Source organism: Ursus maritimus, unplaced genomic scaffold (genome assembly GCF_017311325.1).
Source record: "Ursus maritimus isolate PB19 unplaced genomic scaffold, ASM1731132v1 scaffold_15, whole genome shotgun sequence".
Taxonomy (NCBI): domain Eukaryota; kingdom Metazoa; phylum Chordata; class Mammalia; order Carnivora; family Ursidae; genus Ursus; species Ursus maritimus.
In genome coordinates, this window is record NW_024423897.1 from 6,005,834 (window position 1) to 6,027,783 (window position 21,950).

Sequence of the window (21,950 nt, forward strand, 5' to 3'; positions counted from 1 at the left end):
TGTCTCCTAGATTTGAAAGGCACTCTGTTTTTAAAAGACAGGACAGAAGAGTGGAAAGGGCCTGGGCTCTGCAGACGGGACAGGAACTGAATTCCAGCAGCTCCTGCTTAGTGACTAGATGACCTTTAACAAGACAGTCAACCACTTCTTTGAAGCTCGGTTTATTCACTGGTAAAATGGGTATATCCCAACGCAACAGGGTTATGCCCTAAGTAGATACTTAATAAAGGTTAGTCACCTTGAAAGGCTTGGATGCTAGAAGATGGATTCACAGCCTACTATCACGCCTCTAAGATCCTTGAGGGCAGGGCAGTGTTCTGCTTTGCTTCTGAGTTCCTCAGAGCGTGTTACAGTAGTCTGGACCTATGAGAATCGCTCTTAAACAGAAACCTTTGCTGAATTGCATTTGAAATTCTCTCTTGGTCTTCCCTGACCAGCAAATGGATGTGAATGCCAAGGCCCAGCATCCTGGATAGGGACTGGGAATGCAAATTATTTTAGCCCTGGGCAGAAAACATCATTTCTGTAATTCCCAGGTCTTGTCACTTGCAGAGTGGCACCCACAGAGCTTCTTGTTTTTGTCCTTTGTATCATAAAACCACAGTTCCAGAAAAGATATTAGGGATAATCTCATTGCACCTGCCCCTCCTCTGGACAGTGGCTGCCAAGGCCAGCAGCTCTCAGTGATGGATGCTGTCCCTGCTGATATTAAATGCATAATTAATGAAACCGAAGAAGGAAACAAGGCGCGTTCCAGGCAGGGTACAGAGAACAAATCCATTCTCGCACGGGGTGAGGAGAAGGTAGAAGAACAAAGATAAGGCTGAAAAATGATCCTGTTCTTGAGTACTTTTCAGAAAATATCTATGGAGGTCTCATTAGCAAAAGAGACTTATTTCATTTTGTAATGTTGGCCATTTTCTTGTTATATAAAAACTGTGGGTATGACAGCCCCGGGCAATGCGTGGTGACCGGAAAGATGCCTTCTTACTGTCCTGCTTACCAAGGACTGGCATATGAGTTCCCAGACCTGACATATTTGGGGACCGTCATCATCATTATCATCAAGATGATAACAATTATTATGATGAGCTAACATTTTATTAAATTGCTACCATGTTCCTGGCACTGTTCTAAGTGCTTTACATGAATTAGTTCACTAAGTCCTCTCAAAAATCCAATGAGGTAGCTGCAATTTTAATTTGATGTTGAAGAGACTGAGGCACAGAGAAATAAAGTAATTTGCCTAAAGTCACACAGCTCATAAGCTCAAACCTTCTATGTATGAAACCCCCACTTCTCTGGGCATCTCTCAGATGCAGATTTTCTTTCAGGAGAACAGGATAAAATCTAAAAGAATGGCATGAAGGACTGAAGCTGCACTTCTCTTGAAAAGTACCCCCTAAGACCATGGGTGGGCAGCCAGAGTCGGGGAACCAGGTCTAAGGCTGTAATTGCCACCACCCACGGAAAGAGATGGGCAAACCAGCCATCAGTTTTATGGCCTAAACCCTGCCTCACTGCTGGCCCCTAGGTGTGTTGGTCCAAGCTGCCCCTCGAAAAAAGCTACAACCTTATTAACTTCCTGGAACACACTCGTACCTGAAGCCTGCAGGCATCTGGTGCACATTTGGAAGGGAATCAAACACTTCTTCTGATTCAAACAGCCAAAGTGACATGTTTTGTTTCCACGTCAGAGATTTATAACTCTCAGCCAGAACCTCTCCGTGAACCCAGTGTGGGGGTGACTCCCTATCTAGCACATGGCGGTGGTGATCTGCGGCTGTGATGTGAGCCACCGCTGTGTTCTGGTCTCAATTCCACACTGACATGCTGTGTCACTTCAGGCTATCTGCTCATCACCTCCGAGTCTCCGTTCCCGCATCCTTCCAGCAGAAACCGTACTAGTAATAGTAACTAACTTGTAGTGTGGTTGTCTGGGCTGAGAAAGAAAATGCCTGAGGATGCTTCTCATGAGATCTGCATGTATAAGGCATCAGAAAATAGCAGCTACTCTTTGTATCATCATCGTCATTATAGTGCAGTTGCCTGATTTGAATGCAAGATAGTGGGAGGGAATCGTATTCAAAGATAATGTTTATTAAATACTTCTAGGCTGGTGTTCTCCAGCAGAGTGGGTCTCATAGGCCTCAACCCAAGCATCATCTCCCAAGGGAGTCCTACTATGTGTCAGGCATGGAGCACAGAGTCTCTGTGAGTAGAAGGTCTTCATACTCATGAAGCTTACACTTTACTGGAGAAAAGAGAAAAAAATGTGCTGGTAGACAAACAAGGAAGATCATTTCAAATAATATTTAGTGCTATGAAGAGACTACAACAGGCTAAGTGGTAATACATAATGGCCATGGGATCAGTGGGGATCCCTCAGAGAGGACTCGTCAGGGAAGTCCTCTTTCAGGAGAAAATATTTGAATGAAAACTGGTGGGACCTTACAGTGAATTCTCCCAGCCAGCCCCTTGACCAGTTCCACAAAACCCCTCCAAAATAGAAAGAGTAGGTATAGTGAGCATTTTACAGATGAGTCCACTGAGGCTTGGACACAGTCCAGGCCTTGCCTGAGGTTGCTCAGCCAGTCCCAGGCCAAAGCCCAGCTCGGAACCAAACACCCTAGATGAACAGGCAGAAAATACCATTGCTTCAGTTCACTGGCAACTTCCTAAGTTTGCACTACGAGAGAACCTGGGGGTCAGGGATTTCCCCAGAGGAGGGATCCCTTTTCAGGGGCGTTCTCTGTCATATCACCACCCAGAGGTAGCAACATGGGTTTTTCCACAAGGCTTTGAGGAATTGGCTCCTCTTACCTAGGCCTTGAGCAGGTGTGTCACTCTGCCCCAGGGACATGATTTGAGGCCCTCAAATCTCAGAGTCCCCAGGTCTTGTCTGAGTCCTAAAAGTGATTTCTGGAAGAATCATGAAGTCCCAGAAATGTATTAGTGAGCTTTATTTTTCAGTGTGTGTGAGTGGCTGTTTTACTAGGCTCCAGTGAATAGAAAAGTAAAAGAATGTGATACATTTCTAAAAGGTGGTGCTGGAGGAGATTATGCTAAGTGAAATAAGTCAAGCAGAGAAAGACAATTATCATATGGTTTCTCTCATCTATGGGACATAAGAACTAGGAATATCGGTAGGAGAAGAAAGGGATAAAGAAAGGGGGGGTAATCAGAAGGGGGAATGAAGCATGAGAGACTATGGACTCTGAGAAACAAACTGAGGGCTACAGAGGGGAGGGGGGTGGGGGAATGGGATAGGCTGGTGATGGGTAGTAGGGATGGGTAGTTGCATGGTTCACTGGGTGTTATACGCAACTAATGAATCATCGAACTTTACATCAGAAACCAGGGATGTACTGTACGGTGACTAACATAATATAATAAAAAACATTAAAAAAAAAGAAATATTTTTCTACAAAGATACTATAAGGAGAATGAAAAACAAGTTACAGACTAATAGAAATTTTCAAATCACATATCCAACAAAAAACTTGTATCCAGAATATATTTCAAAACTGTCAAAACTCAACTACTAGAAAACACTCCCCCCCCCTTTTTTTTACTGTGTAAAAGGCTTGAAAAGCCACTTCAATAAAGAGGATATAGAGACAGCAAGTAAATAAATAAATAAATAAATAAATAAATAAATAAATAAAAGGTGGTGCCCCCTCTGACAATGGATGAATGCAAATCTCCTCTTTAGCACAAGATACATTATACGGTCACATTCGCATATGCTGCTCAGTTAATGACTATTTATTTAATCAAGGGCCTGGTTCCAAACCCTGAGTTTCAATCAAGGGCCTAATTCCCTCCTTGCCCGCACTCCCTCTGTGGAAACCCCCAGAGACACCGGTATACCTTATGTGTGTTTTGAGATGTGTCTGATGGAGCAATCAGCCCAAGATGCTAGAGCCACCTTGCCAGGGCACCCCAAGCACACCTCGGGTGCCTCACACTCACCTGGAACTCAAAGTTCGTGTGTTCTAGGAACTTCTGGTTCATGGTTTCTGCAAACTTGTTGATAGCTCTCAGGAAGACCCTGGAAGAGGGGAGAAGGTCACCAGGCCATCCAAGTATGTTACCCTAGGCATCCCTCCCCATCCTCCAGACCAAGGTTCCCTTGGAGAGAGGCTCAAAGACCCAAAGAAGAAGTCAGCTGACCCACCCGCTCACACTGTAGACCTGGGGCCATGTTTGCCCCTCAAGAACTGAAGAATTGTCTGTTTGACTTCCTTAGAAAATGTCTTTTGTTTGAACCATTACAAGCTTATGGCAGAAAATTTATGCTATCCAGAGACAGGAATTGCCTCCCCCACAAACAAGCAAACAAACAAACAACACACAATCAAATCTTATCATCTAGAGAAAACCATCACTGAGATTCTGGTGAACATTATGTTCAAAGGTCTCCCTAGACGTATGTACATGAATGGCGTTTGAAAGATATCATTTTGATAAATAGGGCTAAACGGCAAATGCTATTTCACAGTCTGTCTCTTTTACTTGGCAATAAACTGTGTGTGCCTTTCATGCCAATGAATGCAGATATACATCATGCCTTTTGATCACCGAGGAGCATGCTGTTCTACGGGTGGATCACGGTTTATTTAATCACTCTTTCAGTGATGATCCTTTATGCTCAGCTTTTATAGACAGTGTGTCAGTAATCACTCTCTTATGTACACCTTGCACCTCTGATATACACTTCTTTTCCAGTCCTCTTCTTGAAGTGGTAGTACTTATCAAATGCACTTTCAACATTTTGGTACCTGTTGTCAAATTGTGTTTCTCCTTAAACGTCTTCCCATCCATCTCTTCCTTCCCTTCTTCCTACCGAGCCCTACTGACTGGTCTTTCAGCCTCCCATCTCTTGCCTCTTCAACGTCAAGAGTACCTTGCCCAGTGGACAGCTCCAGTCATGTCAATCACCCATTTCGGTGACACTCCACTGCCCACAGGATAAGCCGAAACTCTTCCTCTTGATAGTCAATGCCCTCATGATTGGATCTCATCCTTTCTCGACTCATTTCTCACTGTTTCCTGGTGCTTTTCCTTGTTTTCCAATACATATCTGTGTCCCTCCTTTATATAAAATGCCTCTCTCCTTTTAATCTCTTTAGGACAGGGTCTGCTGCGTCCTTGTATCCCTCAAAGGACAGTCATTGCAATTTCCTTCCCCAGAATTCATCATGGTCTGGGATGACTTATTTGTGTGACTCAATAATGCCTGTCTCCTCCACTAGACTGTACTTTCCTTGAGATCAGAGATTCCCTCCATGATCTCATCTATTCTCCAACCTGCATGCCTTTGGCTCCCAAGTTTATATCTTCCTCCCTGGCCTCTTCCCCAAGCTTCTGGCTTGCATTCCAGCTCTCGACTCCATATCCTCATGGGGATGACAAATAGACATCGCAAACATAAGGTCAAAATCTCAACTCCTATTACCTGTAGTCTTTCCGTCTTTCTGTAGTCTTCCTATCTCTGTGTTAACGTTAACTCCATTCTTCTGATTGCTCAAGGGGAAAGAACTGGTGGTAGTATCCTTGATTTTTCTTTTTCTCTCATATCCTATACCTGGCCTGTCAGCAAAACCTCTTAGCATTACTTTCAAGATATATCCAGAATTTGACTATTTCTCAACACCGCATTGCCATCAGCCTCAACCAAGCCAACGTCATTTCTCTCTTGGATTTCTGCAGTAGCCTCCAAACTGCCACAGGGCCCACCTGTGACCTAGTGTCCATTTTGTGTGTGTGTTTATAAAATCTTTGAGGGCAGTGACCAGATCTTACCTGTACCACTGTCTATAAATTTGATGAACAGTGAATAATCAATAACTACTTACCCATTGAGTGGCTAGTCCAGGGAAAATGCCCATTTGGCCTACCTGAGACACAACAGGAAGCCAGCAAAGGAAGTGTTGTTTAGAAGGTTATTGCTTTGGGTAATGCCTGGGGCTCAGTTCTGCTTGGGAACCTCTGAGAGACTGTATAGAACATGCCTGCACATCAGAGGTGTCCCCTCCCAGGGATGAGGAACCTAGACTATTTACTAATGCCAGCCTCTCTGTAGTTGAAAGTTGCTCCCGTGGACATTAAGTCCTTAACATGTCTGGCTTGCCCTGTAGGTAGACTGAGCTCTCTCTTGTAGCCAGAGAAAGTCCAGAGACTGAAGGAAGTAGGAAGTTCAGGAAATGTGCTAAATGTCCACCAAAGCTGCAGGTATATTCTGGATGGGCCAAGAGTGTGGGCAGGGCACGTCTAACATGTGCAATGTTGGGCATTACTTGTAAAGAACCTGGGCTAGGTAGTCATCAGGCACCTAAACATTGTTGAACAAAGAAGACAGCATGTCTTGGTATCAGGATCACAAGATTTGTACTCCCACACACGCACACATGCATGCACACATACATACACCCACAGTTGGATAGGGACTCTGGCTTTGTCGCTTCCCAGCTGTGTGGATTTGGGACATGTTCATGTCACTTTGACATCTCTGTTCCCTTCCCTGTGAAATACCAGCAGTGTAGCCCCTTTCCCAGGGTTGCTGCAGGCTTTAGTGGCAGATGTGTGGTTAGGTGTGGAGCATGGGTCCTGACACAATTGTAACAAGAACACAGCAGCTATAGCTGCTTCAGACCTTTGGGTTGCTTCATCCTTCTTCCGAAGTCAGGAACTAACAGTGAAATGGGCAGACAAGACCAGGTGCAGCTGGCAACCAGTTCTGAGGTAGGCAGGACCATGTAAAGGCAAAAAAAGTGAAAGTCCCACAAAATCCTCCCCCTATCAGGAGTCAAAAAGTGAGATTTCTTTGGCTTTGCTCTTCTGTCATTTGCTAATATGCCTTTGAAAAATATCTATATTTTCCCCTTAAAGATTAGTATCATTCCCCAGATGGAAATGCATTGAGTGGCTGTCATTTTATATTATAAGCATCTTGGAATCTCTAATGTGATCCCAAAATGAGGGGTTTTACAAATTCTCGGAAGTAACAAAGCTATCAGTAGTTTCAGTAATAGTCATTATTTTGATTGTCAGCCTAAACCTGTCTCTGGTTCTCAAAGGTCAGTCGAATAACCAGGAATTGATCAACCTTCTGTGCTAATGGTGGGTTCTGATGGCAGACAGGCGCTGGGGCCAGTAAGTCAAGGTTCTTCCCTCTCTCTGGATTCTTCTACTGGGAATCATGAATCATATTACTTAACTTCAGTTTCTCATGTATGGGTCTGGGAAAGTATGTCTTTTGTCTTCTCTTTAAAAAGTAACTGTACTTAAAAGCCTAAGCACTAATAGGGTGAAGTAAATTGGAATGAAAACATACTTAACTCTCCGTTACTCTCAACAATGAACTTGAATTGTTGAAAATAAAGTTCATGACCACATCTCAACCTAACACTTCCTGCATCTCATTGGTGATGCTTAGTAGGATCTATAAAATCAATAATAATCTGAGCCGCAGTTACCAGCGATGGGCTCTCTGCTAAGTACTTTGCATGGACTCTTCTGTACTGTTTTTTTTTTCTTTTTTTAATTCTCATATTAACTCTCTGAGTTGGATATTGTTTCCATTTTAGCGATATGAGTTTAGGTAACTTTCCCAATACCCCAGACAGTACATATGAAATCAAGATTTAAACAGAAGTAAGCTGTCTTCACAATGTAAGTATTTAACCACTCTGCTATTCTGTCCATAAGAAAACCTCTGTAATTGTGTTCAATCCCAGCTGTGAGCTCACCTTATTAATAAGAGCAATGACAGAAGTGTAGCTATTTGTGTACCCTGTAAGGACTCTACGGACGTTCTTTCACGAAATTCTACAAACTGGGGTAGATGCTCTTGTTATACCCACTTAACAGAAGAAGAAGCTGAATATTGGGAGAGCAAAATTATTTCCTCACATTCACACAGCTAATAAATAGCACAGCCTAGACCCAATGTCAGAGTTGTCTTTCTCTAAAGCCTTTTCAATTAACCAGAAGGATATACTGGCTCCCTTGAAGGCCAGCCTGCAGTCTTTTGGAACTGGGCATGCTTCGACTCATGCCCACCGTTTTGCACATAGTCCCGTCACACTTGGCCCCTATCATCCTGCTGCTCTGCCCACAGCCACCTGGGCACAGGGCCAATGCTCGACTCGGGCAGTGCTCCCTGGGTGACCAGCGGCCTATGGGTGATCTTATCGCTAGCCAGTGGCGGTGGCCAGGTCTGGAGAGTAGTTAAGTCAAATCCTTTGTGTCAGTCCTAAAGCAGGACAACTAGAGAGAAGGCAGTGACCCACACCCTGAGGAGAAGCCGTGAACAGATGACTCTGAAAGGAAGCAGAAGCCACATGTGAGAGAAGTCAGCCGCTGGGAATAGGAAGAAACTGGTGGAAAGATCCTTGAAGGCAGAGTAGGAGAATAATGATGATAGCTATGATTTAAGAAGATAGGACTAATACCAGGTCCTACACTATGTGTTCTACATGCATTTTCTCAACCAATTTTCACAACACCGCTAGGAAGTCGGTCCTTTTGGTTTTAGTGCTATTACAGAGACTCCTGCAGGTACTTATGCAAGCCTACCCCTGGTCAAATCCCCACACTGGCACTCTTCCATGCTGTGGCCTGGAGCTGGCTGCTTGACCTCGGGGAATCTCAATGGCGCCTTCTGGGACATGAGCCATGTGAAGATTAAATAAGATGTAGTGTAAAAAGCTGGTGGCCTAGTGCCTCAGCACATAGAAGTCCTCAAAATGACAGCTGTTGTTGTTGTTGTTGTTGTTGTTGTTGTTGTTGTTGTTGCTAATAGCCTGGTCACCTGGTAGCTCTGAGGTGGGAGAATTCCAAGCTGAAACCATTCGGATGTGACAACAAACCCATACCCACAGGTTGTAGGACAGGAATAAGAGGGCATGCCCTTTCTGGTGAGAATGACCAAGGGAGGGAGAGGGCCTCTTTGAACCCCATTCCCCTTCTCTCTGTGGTTCATGGGATGTCATTGATTCTACTGGTCAAAACTTGATGATGGAAGTAAAAGAGCTGGAGAAGAGAGTCCTTATTCCTCCCCTGGAGGCAGTGAGAAAGCCATCCTCCCAGAGCCTTTAAGCTGCTTTCCCCACAACACACAAAAGCTCCATGCACCAAGAGGTTAGAGTGAAGCAACAGCTTCCAGTGCAGCGTCTAGGAACAGCTCACCCCCAGTGCCCTCGACACCACCTGTGGAATCTGGGATTCTGGCAAGGGACACGGTAGGCTCTTGGAATCTGGGAGCCTGCAGCCTGCTGAACATCAGGATTAGTTGTGCTGTGCTGGCTAAAGAACCCACAGAGGAGCTTCCTTCTGGGCCATATGCACTGGCGAAGGTGAGGCCCACCAAAGGAGTAGGCGTGACAAATTAATGTAGGTAGGAGGAAGGGGAAGTGGGCATCGGTGATTCGTCAGCCTCCTGAGGGAGCCACCATACAATTGCTGGTGCTGCCCTACTCAGCTTCCCATGATCAACTTCTGTGACCCTACTGGGTGCCTGGTATGTGCTTGAGACACTGAAAAAGGTAGATAAGATCCAGCCCAGATTTGCCTCTTCTGTGAAATATTTTGGGTATTCCCAAACCACAGGAATATGACAAGGACAATAATAGCTAACACTTATGAAATGCTTGCTATGTGCCAAGAGCTGTTGTAACTACTTTGTATATATTATGTCATTTCATTTTGGTCCTCACAGTTGTTATAGGTACTATTATTAACCCCATTTTATAGGAAGAAAAATTGAGTCATAATAATTGCAGAATTTCACGGAAGGTCAGCTAACTATTAAATGGTGGAGGCAGGATATGGACCCTGGTAGTCATAAATCCTACCTCTTCTGGGTATTTTTTGTGCTGTAAACTCACTCGGTGACTGTAGCAGTTGGTCACATTTCCATGGGCATATTTACTGTCTCACCAACTAGAACATAAGCCCTCTGCCCTCTGGGACCGAGGGACAGGCCCACTCCCTAGAGCCCTGCATAACCAGGACACTCAATAAATATGTGTTGGTTGATTCCTTTTTCAGACGCCCTAAGGATGTGTACAAATCCCCAAGCCCCCTCAGAATGTTGGATTTCCAGATCGAGGTGCATATGGAAGGGGAGAAAAGAGGTTCCAGGTATAATTTTGTTAGCTTACTACATTATGAAGAACCATATCATTTAAAAATCTACCATATTCTGGAAATCAGATCTCACTGAAAGCTGTGTCTTACCAAAATGAAAAAAAAAAAAATTCTAACAGAAGGCATTTCTTGCAGTAGACATGTCACTATGTCTGCATACACAAACAGTACATAGCTGAGAAGACATTCAACTCTGGAAAACTCCATTCCCTCCAACAAGCAGAAAAATAAATTGTATATGACTAATACATACATACACATATAAATCATAAGTGATAATAGAGAACTTATAAAAACAGGTAGGTTATAATAATATGTAAATAATAAGGAAGGAAGGAAGGAAGGAAGGAAGGAAGGAAGGAAGGAAGGAAGGACATATTAACACATTGAAGGAAGTACATTGTAAAGTACATATTAACAGCATAGGGAATAGAAATGTTCTAGAGAACACTGGCCTGGGCTAGCCATGCTGCATATTCTGTTTGTCCAATTTATATTGAAATCTTCCACTGACTAGCCACATGATCTTGGGCAAGTAAACTCTTTGGGCTTCTTTCAGTTTTCTGAGCCACTAAATATGCAGTGGGCATATCTGTACAATGCACTTCATTATATGAGCCTCACTATTTTATAGGATGAAGCAGTAGAGATCAAGAACATGGACTCCAATTGCATGGATTCTCATTAGCAATGCAACATTGTGGAAGTTACTCATCTATTCTGTGCCTCAGTTCCCTCATATGTAAAATGTGAATTACAATAGCTTACGTCATAAAGTCGTGAAGATTAAGTAACCTAACACATGTAAGGGATTCACACAGCAGTAGATCTGGGTGCCTAATGCATGTTAGCTATCATGACATCACACCAAATGTAAAAGACGTGAGAACATTTCAAGCACTCCACTGTAGACTGAAGATGAAGGACATCTACTACTACTCTACCTGCCCTTCAAGGAGAACAACAACCACTTCTCTGGTTGGCATTAAGCACACGCTTCTCTAGTCCAAGGCTAAGTTTGTTGTCTATACCCAGGGATGGCAATGCATCTGTTCAGTGAGTTTTCTGAGGTACCAGCACTATGCTAAGAACTAACTCATTCTATCCTCACAAAAAAACCATGAAATGGACGTTATAATTAATCCCCATTTTACAGATCAGGAAATTGAGAGTCCAAGAGATTAAATGACTTCTCAAGGAAGAGAAGTGGCAGAAGAAGTTTGAAACCCAGCTGTATTTCTGAGTCTAACTTTTTTTTTTTTTAATGTAAAGACTTAAGTACTTAGCTGAGCCTTAAGGGATGCAAATATTTCTATTTAGGAGACAATTCCACTTTCTTAGATTCTTTAGAAAACTACTTTGTAATTTTCTAAGTATTAAGAAACCAAGGATTATTATATCATCTCTGAGGGCCTATCTCTCCAAAAAAGACCAAAGTCCTTAGCTAGCTGGGATTTCAGGAGGGGACATTCCTCTAAGCTCTTCTGCATGCTTCCTCCAAGATGACTGTAGGCAGCCCAGAAGGAATTGCTGGCCTGGTCAGGGATCCAGCCTCTCTGGGATCCCATCCTCCTGACCTTGTATAAGTGGTAGATGTCTGTGAGTTTATTTGCCTATCCGTCATCCAATTCTTCTCTTGGTAATAACTCCTAGACTTTTCCTTTGGATAACTATTCTCCCTACCCCCCCCCCCCTTTGCTCCCAGGTTTTGTGGTTTGGGTAGAAGAAACCATTGCCTCCCAGTTGCAAAGTGAGTCACGTGACCCAAGTCTGATGAAGTAGCAAATTTCACTTTCCCAGCCACAGAAATTTATAAATGGGCATGCAGCCTAAGCCAGAGCTTTGAAGATTAGCCTGGGGACACTTGTTCTACCTTTTTCTTCCTATTGAGCTTGCTAATTCAAGACATATATCTAGAATTTCTAGAGCCCATTTTCCCCACCACAAAGAGAGCAGCTGCCTGAGAATGAAGTCAACATAGAAAAGAGCAAGGATAGAGATACAGATTTCTTATAACACTGTTTGTGCTCCTAGATACATCCATGCCTGAAGCTATAACTCTGAGCTAATAAACTCTCTTTTTACTTAGGCAGATTTGAACTAGATTTCTTTAAAAATTCTAATCAATAAGCAGCTATTGGATACACAGAGTTCATTATATGTATTTATGAATATCAGACTTTGGCTAAGAGCTGAAAACACAGAGAAATGAGACATAGTGCTTGCCTTCAAGAAACTTATTCTTTAGTGGCAGAAATAGTCATATGAAGAGACAATTATAGCACAGTGGAGTGAGTACCGTAATATGGGCACGTATGGAAATACAGAGAAGAAAACACATTCTCCTACCATGAGAGAGTTCTAGAAGCATCCATAAAGAAGAGATTACAAGGTGAAGAATTTGAAGGATGCTTTCGTGTTGAGTTTCGTCTAGAAGGGAGGAGAGCAATAATTTATGCAAAGTCATAGAAGAACGAAATGGTAAATAACAGTGAATAGTTGAATGTATCTAAAGCATAGGGTGAGTTGAAGATGACTCATGTGGGTGCTTCATGTATTTTGGCAAAACCTGAAATCATTATTGGCCAGCTGGCAAAGAGTAAAAGGATTCACACACAGTTCCAGAGCTGGCTACCACTGTAACCAAGATGACTGAACATTGATATAAGGCAGTATCAGCTTCAAAATTTCTTGAGCTCAGTGCACAACGAAAATGTGAATCTCCTGGTTCAAAAATTACTAAGAATTTCAATATGGCAAAGGGAGGGAATTAAAGCAAACATGGACCCCGTTAGAATGCAAGGTCCTAGGTGACTGTACAGGGTGTAGGCCCGGAAAGCTGGTCCTGACATAGGGGTAAGAAGGGACGTACCTCTGATCTGTCATGGGCCGAATTCCCACCAACACTTTAAACATTGCAAAAAAAAAAAAAAAAAATCATTTAATCATTGCAAAAGGAGACTCCCATCTGTGTGATGTGAACAGGGAGAATCAGGGCAAGGTTAGACCAGATTGAGAATTCTGATATTTTGTTGCTGGGCTGATTTTTCTCCTCCCACCATAAGCTCCACTGCATAGCCAGAAACTTCTTTCTGCCTTGACAAAACTGTTCTCTCCTTCACCAGCCCCTAAAGCTGGCCCCAAGAGCACTGCAGGTAAGTGAGTCTATCGAGTCACATGGCTAGGCACTTGGGCATCCAATTAGTGGAAGAACAGCTTTTCAGAAGACAGAAAGGTAAGAGATGGAGGCCACCTGGGACTGGAGTCAGCTCTTAGGCATACATGAGATAGAAATTCTCAGACTGTATCCAATGACAAAATTATTAATACATTAATGTTTATAGTCTTCACTCTCTGCCTCGCACTAAGAATTCTGCTTCTTAAAACTGAGGGCCTCAGAGGGGAGGGGGGTGGGGGAATGGGATAGACTGGTGATGGGTAGTAAGGAGGGCACGTATTGCATGGTGCACTGGGTGTTATACGCAACTAATGAATCATCGAGCCTTACATCGGAAACCGGGGATGTACTGTATAGTGACTAACATAATATAATAAAAATCATTATAAAAAAAAAAAAGAATTCTGCTTCTTGCCTCTTTAACTTCTCTTCTTCTTCCCCTCTAGGGATATTTCCATTTGCCAGCCAATTTTTTGTTTTCTGAATCTAGAACAAGAGCAATAGGTAGAGAGAGACAAAACTTCTTGCCAGTGTAAAGTGAAGGGCCTTTCATGGGGAAGATTAAAAATATATGAAGCCAGAGGAAAGTGAGAGAGGGAAAAAACAGGGAAGGCGCCAAGAAGATTCAGCTTTAAAGGAGTTTGTGGAGAGGAATTGAGAATAAGGTTGTAAGAGAAACATGGATAAAACATGGGATGTGAGTGATACTGAGAGCCAGAGAAATGAAGAAAGGGAATATCAGAATATACTGCTGAGTGTTATAATTTGAATTTCATTTTAGTGAGATGATACTATTTGAGAGAAAGCATTAAAGAATGAAATCACTTATAAAATTACTTTTATCTAGTGTTGTGCTGGGTATGTGGGATCTGAGTTATACTTGGGTTGCATTGGTATCCTATGAGATGTTAATAGATACCATATATACACATGGAGACGTACATATATGCACACCAAATGGTTCCACTAGCAAGTAAACTTGTGAAATTCCATATCCTAAGTCCTCCATTCAGAGATTCCCATCAGCATATTAAAGGTTCTAAGAAGTCCTGTGCAGAAATCTGTTCAAAGCTGCTTAATCCCATGCTTCCTAAACTTATTTTACTGTATGCCACAAAATATACTTGATAAAATAAATGTTAAAATACTATAATTTTAAAAAGCCTGACCTACTGTCTCAAGAGTTTAGGGAAGACTTCACAAAGTACGTTATTTTTTTAAAGATTTATTTACTTATTTTAGAGAGAGAGAAAGAAAGAAAGAGTGAGGTTGGCAAAGGGACAGAGGGAATCCCAAGCAGACTCCCCATTGAGCGGGGAGCCTGTTGCAGGGCTCAATTTCACTGCCCTGAGATCATGATCTGAGCCAAAACTAACAGTCAGAAGCTTAACCGACTGAGCCACACAGGCACCCCACAAATTATGTTATTTTAACTGGTATTTGAAGAATGGAAAGGTGGGAGGTAGCCAGCTCAGTATATACAAAGTCATGAGGACTGAAGTATTTTTTAAAAAGGAAGATTCAAGATTGGTGTGGAGTTCCTTAGGGTTTAAAAGTAGAAAGAAAGACTCTGCTACACATTTTCTTCTCACCAGGGAGAAAGTATCCCCACCTTGTCTCCATGAGTGCTCTTTAAAGTGCTTGCTGGGGTGACACAGCTATTAGGAACAAGGGGCAGCTTACCTGTTCTGAACCATACTCATGGCCATCCAGTCTAGAGGATACACATTTTTCCCAATGAGGTCCTTGAACATGATGAATGTCTCCATCAAGAAGTCCTGAAATTGCAAAGCAAAACACACCTGTCATCTTGTTTCATATAAACCAACTGGAAGGACCCAGATCTTGTTGGCTGTTTAAATTTTTTCTTTATTATTTTTTAGGAGGGCAGAAAGGGAAAGGGCATTCATTAAATAAATCCAGTGGAACCAATAGCAGTGGATTTTTAAATGGAAGCTTCACGTTGGTTACCAGGAGACTGTTTCACAAATATAAGTGGAATGTGACTATGGGATGTGAAAACACTCTCAAAATGAAGCACTAGTGATTTTGTTTTTGGGAGGAAAGAAGTAAATGCACTTATTGATGTCACAATTTTATAATCATCTTCTCAAATATGAATTTAAGAAGGAAATATTCTACACTTTGTGAAGGCATCTCGGGTCATGTAGCCAACAGTTATTACCATGACCACCTAATTAGCAGTACTGTAAGCACAGCTAGTTCATAGGTAACAGACACATCCATGGGCAGATTAGAGGAAACGCAACAGGGACTCTCTTCCTCTCATTCGAAGAGGTTGAGAGTGGACCTCAACACACCCCATCAGATATTGCAGCTGGCCAAGTTTGTGCTCCATCTTTGGCAAACACAAATTCAAGACAAATCCAGATGGCCAAGACCAGGACCCCTGGCATGTGGACGCTCCCGAGCTGGAAGACACAGTCAGACTCTGTCTGCTTTTGGGAAAAGTTAAAATCCATAGGAAACCCATTCAGAGCTCTTTTCTTAAGCTAGTGGTTTTCAAATTATTTTAACAGCAAAATTCTTTGTCCAAAGAAAATAATACCCAGAATGGAATACGTAGAATAGATAAAAGTAGAATGCTGTGGTTGATGTGTGTGTGCGTGTGTGTGTGTGTGTGTGTGTGTGTGTGGTAGAGGACAGTGAAGATGGGAGGAGAATAATTTGAAAATCACTACTTTAAGCTAAATTGCAAAATTCTGGAAATGAGATTGGTTCCTTTTCAGCAATCCTTGCTTCTAGGGAAAATTACCTCGATGCTTTAAGTCCCAGTTTCCACATCAGCAGAATGGGGATGATATCTAACTTGGAGAGTTACTATGAAGGTTAAGCACACACTGTCTAAAAGATGGTCAGCACGGAGCCTGGCCCACTGTAAGTGCTCATTAAGTGCTGGGTCATGACAATGGCGAGTCTTGTTATCATCCTTGATAGCACCTGGGGAAATGCAGATACCATCACAGGCTCCTTCCCTTCCTATGGTCACAGAGAAGGCCTCCAGCTCATAGATGGAAAATCCTAGCTTCTGAATGAGAAGCTCTAACACGCTCTAAGGATTAGGAGAGAAATTCAAATCCTACTCTGCCACAAACTTGCCATGTGGCCTTGAGCAAGTAGATTGTAGACTTGTAAAATGTGACTACTAATCCCTAGGTCATACTGTTGTGAAGATTATGCAACAAAGTATATATGTTCAATAAGTAAGAATTCCCTTTTCTACCGTTCTTCTAACCTTTCCTTCCACTAAGGATCAAAAATTAGGAACCTGATCTATTTCCATGCTCTATGACACAGAGAATTTAGGGGAAAAACCTGGGTTATTTAGCTTTATTTTTGTTTTATTTTTTGTGTATCCAGAAGAAGGTTACATTTCTTGCCAATGCTGACCCAGTGAGGAGACCCTCTCTCTGCTGAATGGCTGAAAGAATAGGACATTGGCTTCCTAATAATTCCCTTTTTATGGGCCACCCTCTGAGATTGGTCCAAGGAGAGTTGAAAGTGAGCCCGAGCAGCAGAATTCCTGAATCTAGTGTAATAAGGAGACAATGACAGAGGTGGCCATGTTGAAGGCAAAGGGACTGCTATACCCCCAGGACAGCCTGGGCTGGGCTTTATGTTGGTAAGTCATCCGCTACAGAGCTATAAGCCTATAGGCCACAGTCCACGTGCAGACTGTTCTGTAACAAATGAGTCTTGAGAGACTAGAAGAGCAAGGGGGCTCAGAAGCCAACTTCCTCCATGTATTTGTGATCATAAAATAGAAATCGCTACATTTACTGGGCATTTAATATGTGAGAGCTACTGTGCTCTCATTAACCCTTTCCCAACATTAGGACATAAATAATTTATTTCCACTTTACAGATGGGGAAACTGAGGCTTAAGAGAGGTAACTTGCCCATGATGACATAGCTCTCCAGTGACAAATCCTGGATGCAAATCCTAGGTTGTGTGATTCTATCACTCATGGTCTTAAGCCCCAAAATGTCCATGATTCATCAACAAACATTTGTTGAGGCAGATGTAGACTAGACATTCAGGTTTCATCTTTGACAGGGACTGAAGACATGCTTCAGAAGCGTTATATAGAAGCCTAAATGGAAAATAGAACTAGGGAATCACATGAACATGACGGTAAATTTAGAAACACACATACACAAGGTTCACTGGGACACCTTCTTGCCCTATACTCTCAAGAGCCAAGAGTATAATACGCCTCCTCTACACTGCCCCCCACCTCAGCATCGTGCTGACTCACCACAAGTTCAGAGCTGGTCTGGAAGGTCTCAATATAGAAGGAATAGTGCTGGTCACCCATCTGGTTTAAGATGGCTGTCATACATGCCACAAAGTGACTCTGTAAGAAAAAAGAAAAATGCCATGAAATAGAGGAGAGAGTACCATGAGATTGATCTTCCCCAATTTCTTGACTTCAGACTAGAATACACCCCAACCATCTCACGTAAGTATCAAAAGTCTCCCAAGGGTAGAGAATCTCTCCTTACTGGATCAGCAAGTGAAACTTCCCTATGAGGAAATGGTTCCTTACTGTTCATTTATGGGTTCATTCTTCAAAAAGCATTTACTGAACACCTATTATGTGACTCAGACTGTAGTGGGAGCTCCAGGTATAGAAAATGGAACTTGATCCATCACTTCTCCAGCTACTTGTACTTTGGGAAAAGGCCAATGCACTGGTGTCAAGGGATCTAGCCTGTATCAAGAACCTGGAGATAGTTTGATTTTCCGATAAATAATTTTATATGTCTAAGCCCCAATTGTTTCATCTGTAAAATGGGACAATAATCCATCTGTATCTACCCCCAGATATGGATCAAATGGCTCCTATAATGCTTTGAATACAATGAATTTCTCTATAGAGGGAGCAGTTGTTGGACCATCAAGAATCAGCTAATGAGAAGCCAGTAGCTTCCAGGAACCAGCACTTGTTAAGGGCCTTGGAGGATAAAAGAAATGAGAAACGGTGGTCCTTGCTCTTCAGGAGTTCATGATCTAGTTGGGAAAGGAAGATTAACATCCGTGAGGGGAAATGTACAAGACCTTTGATCTGCCAAGCAGACCAAGTGTCAGAGGGATTCAAACTAGAAAGGAATCAATGCAAGGATGTGGAGAAGAGGTAGGTCTGGAAGGATCCATGGGCTCGGAGGAGCAAGGACCACATTCCTTCATGTACCAGAATACACCACCACAGCCCTTTCTGCTTTTCCCTCCCAGATCTTATCAGTCTGTATCAGGGTGCATTTTTCATTTAGGCTAGTGTCTGCAAGCAGCATTTAGGGATATTTACCCTGGAAACCTTGTAAAGGAGGTACCAACCACAAATCCACCAGGGGAGAGGAGCCACTCAAGATTGTCTCCTGCAAGATTCCAATGGGACTGTCATCTTAGTCAAAGGAAGTCCCACTAGGTTTGGTCAAGGGCAGGCTTGTGGAAGATGGTCTGCTCAATGTGAGGCAGGCCTCTCAAGGGAACCCTACTGCTAAAGGGTGTCCAACAAAAGGCATACCAGAGAGATGGGACTGGAAGTATTATGTGAGAACCAAGAAAATGGGTTTGGTATCAAAAACGGTTATCTTTGTTTAAAAAATAATAATATATATGTATTTATATATATATAAATAATATATATAATATATACACAAATATATATAAAACACACATATGAAAAAATATATATGTATATAAAACACACATTTGAAAAACTACATATCCTTATAGAGTACAGCTCTACAGTTTAGTTACGGTGGTGGAGGAACAGCCTCAATGTCCCAGGAAGCCCCTTCTGTCTTCCTCCCCAGAAAGTCTTTTGGATAACTTAATGTTTCTCAAGCTCACAGTCCCAAGAGTAACTCCCAGAGATCAGGAATGTCATTTGCTTCTAAAGTTTTTTTTCCCAATTAAGATGTTAGGAATAACATGCCCTCCCAGTCAGCAAGACCAGCTATATAATTTGTGGGGCTCAGAACAAAATGAAAATGAAGACTCCTTGTTAAAAATTGGCCAGAATTTCAAGACAGCCCCAGGTCCCATTCTGAGCACCAGGCCAGGTCCTACGCTCAGGGAGCCAGCCCTGCCTGCCAGTGACCACCACCACGCTCACACTCCGTAAGTGTTCACAAAACATGCAAAGCTGTCAGAAAGCGCAAAGCTGGGACTCTGGGGAGCAACAGTGAGGATGCTGTGTGGATGGGGACCTGGAGCCTCTACGCTGGGGTGAACCGTCTTGGTCGTCCAGGGAGGCAAATCCTCTCCTGCTCAGACCCCCAGGGGGTGGTGCTGAGTTTGTGAAATTATCAGTTCTTTTCAAACCAGACGGAACACCACCATCGCTGTTACCTTAACCAGGTCCCACTTAAACCAAGAAAGAAGTTTTCTCATGGTGTATCCCTCTGTCCAGGCTGGATGGGAGAAAGGAGAAATCTTCAAGTTTGAGAGGTGTGTGCGTGCGTGTGTGTGTGTGCACGCACGCACACACACACACGCACGCACACACACGCACACACACACGTGTATTTCCTCTACTCCCTACGTCTCTTCTCTCCTTTCCTCCAAGAATTCAGCCTGTGACCACTAGAGGTCTTTTCTTTTCACATGGTAGCTGCCGAGCAGTTTGTTCAGCGGCTTTTTATTTATTCCTACGTGAGCAGACCCACTACACTTCTTGCATATAAACAGTGAAAATTACAACATAAAGGACCCATTATTCCTTCTTTTGGAGTGATTCTGCGCTGGCCCAAGCCTGGCTCATTTTGCAAGGAAAAGGAGGACATCTCTGCAGGTAATTCTACTGCTTCAAGGTAAGAGATTTGGGTAGGTTTTATTTTTTTGTGATCCATGATCCTCTAAGAGAAATGCTATCGCCTCTTGGACAATAGTTTACTTTTAAAGCTTTCGCTTAAATGAGTCCTGGGATTGTGAGCTTGTGTGTGTGTGTGTGTGTGTGTGTGTGTCTGCGCGCGCGTGCTGTGTGTGGAAGATTACCATTGTCAGAACTGCAGGCTGCCCCAAATGCATAGATACGAGTGCTTGTTATTTCCAATGGCTTGATTTGAATTTGAAGTGGGGGGGGGAGAAAAGCAAAAAACAAACCTTAGAGCTCAAGTTGCTGGGAATTACCTTGAAAAGCCTGCATTGTCTTAAGCTTTGTTTAGAGAAACTTCCATGCTTCATTTTAAAAGAAAATAAAAAGGGAAAGGGTCCTAGTCCCCATCTAGAGAAAGTGACCATTTTATGAAAGAAACCACTATTTTTTCTAAGGACCTCCTCGATGTGTCAGAGCCCACCAGTCAATCAAAATTAGTTTTACCAGCTTGTTCATTTCTCCCTTCTAACTACCGTATAGAAAAATCCAGCCCAGTGCCTTACAGCACGATTTGTAGTGCAATGTGACTGAAGTTTGGACAAGTTACCTGCATCTGACTGTTAATGAAAAAGGACAGTGTTTTACATCTGGCTGGAAGCACCCCTTTTTTCCTACTCTGGTGTCTAGCCCACTTTAGCACCAAATCTGTCAGAAATCACACAGATGTGATCGATTGATTGGTGAAATGGCATGAGACGCCAGCAGCAGGTTCGTATTCAGAAAAGGCTCCTTTCTGTCATTTATATTAAAAAACAAATAACAAAACAAAAAACAAAACAAAACCCTCTTTGCCACATAATGTTCGAATGATGGAATAACGTTATGCCTCTCTGACGTTTATCCTTTTCTCAGTAACATCCTCAACATGGCAATCCACCTCGTTGCTTCCTGCCCCTTCCCTTTCTATGAGTTTGAGCCCCTACTTCTATATCCACCATGTTTTAAATGTTTAGAAAGAGACAGAGGAATGGGGGTGGGGGGGTGATGCACTAGCAACTCAGATACTCCCCACATTGACATTGCTCAAACTTTATAGCCCAGGAGCCAAATCTCCCATTCCTGTCGGCAACATGGAAAAGCCTGAGTACTGCATGGGGGACAGCAGGGTGGAGGGATCCCCGCAGTCCAGGCTAGTGAGAATCCCCCTCTTCCCATGCCTGGCAGAAACTGTGTAGGTGACATATATTTACTACCAAGGCATGAGACAGCCACTCATCCATAGCCAAGCAGCATGCCAGGTGCCTGGATGGGAAATTGCTTCTTAAAACAGAATACCAGGGGGACCTGCATCTTAAATCCCAGAGAGAAATTGTATCTGAGACGCCGGCACAAACCAGGCAGAGCCACCTCGGCTCCGTTCGGGGCGGTTTAAAATGTAGCTAATGAATCACAGCATGAAGAGACACGGTTTGAAACTAGGTCAAACGCGTAAAAATAAGTGCAATCATCGCAGGCACTTGGCTGATGAGGGGCTACTTAACGCCTTGAGTGGCAGGGCTTATTTGCCACATAGAACCCTCTTCAGCGATCCGCGACAATCAATCCTCTTAATTAATTCAGCCCATCAGTATGGAGAGAGGTCTCGCACACCTGGGAGAGCACTGAAGCTCCGAAGAAAACAGCCAGGGCCTCTCACTGTGTGATGGCAAGAGAGAAAAGAGAAGCCCAGTATTGTGTGATTAATATTAATTAGCTGGGATATAGGTGATTAG

At 43.0% G+C, this 21,950-nt stretch overlaps 1 protein-coding gene across 5 annotated transcripts in view; it reads right to left on the minus strand.

The window, feature by feature from the left end:
- Positions 1-21,950, minus strand: part of DOCK2 (dedicator of cytokinesis 2) — a 407,128-nt gene that overhangs the window by 73,828 nt on the left and 311,350 nt on the right. For all 5 annotated transcript variants that reach the window (XM_040630309.1, XM_040630312.1, XM_040630308.1 and 2 more), the window contains 3 exons: positions 17,614-17,712; positions 15,017-15,111; positions 3,976-4,054 (listed from right to left, as the gene is read on the minus strand). In XM_040630309.1, the coding sequence (XP_040486243.1) occupies positions 3,976-4,054; positions 15,017-15,111; positions 17,614-17,712 (273 nt within the window). The remainder of the gene's footprint in view (positions 1-3,975; positions 4,055-15,016; positions 15,112-17,613; positions 17,713-21,950) is intronic.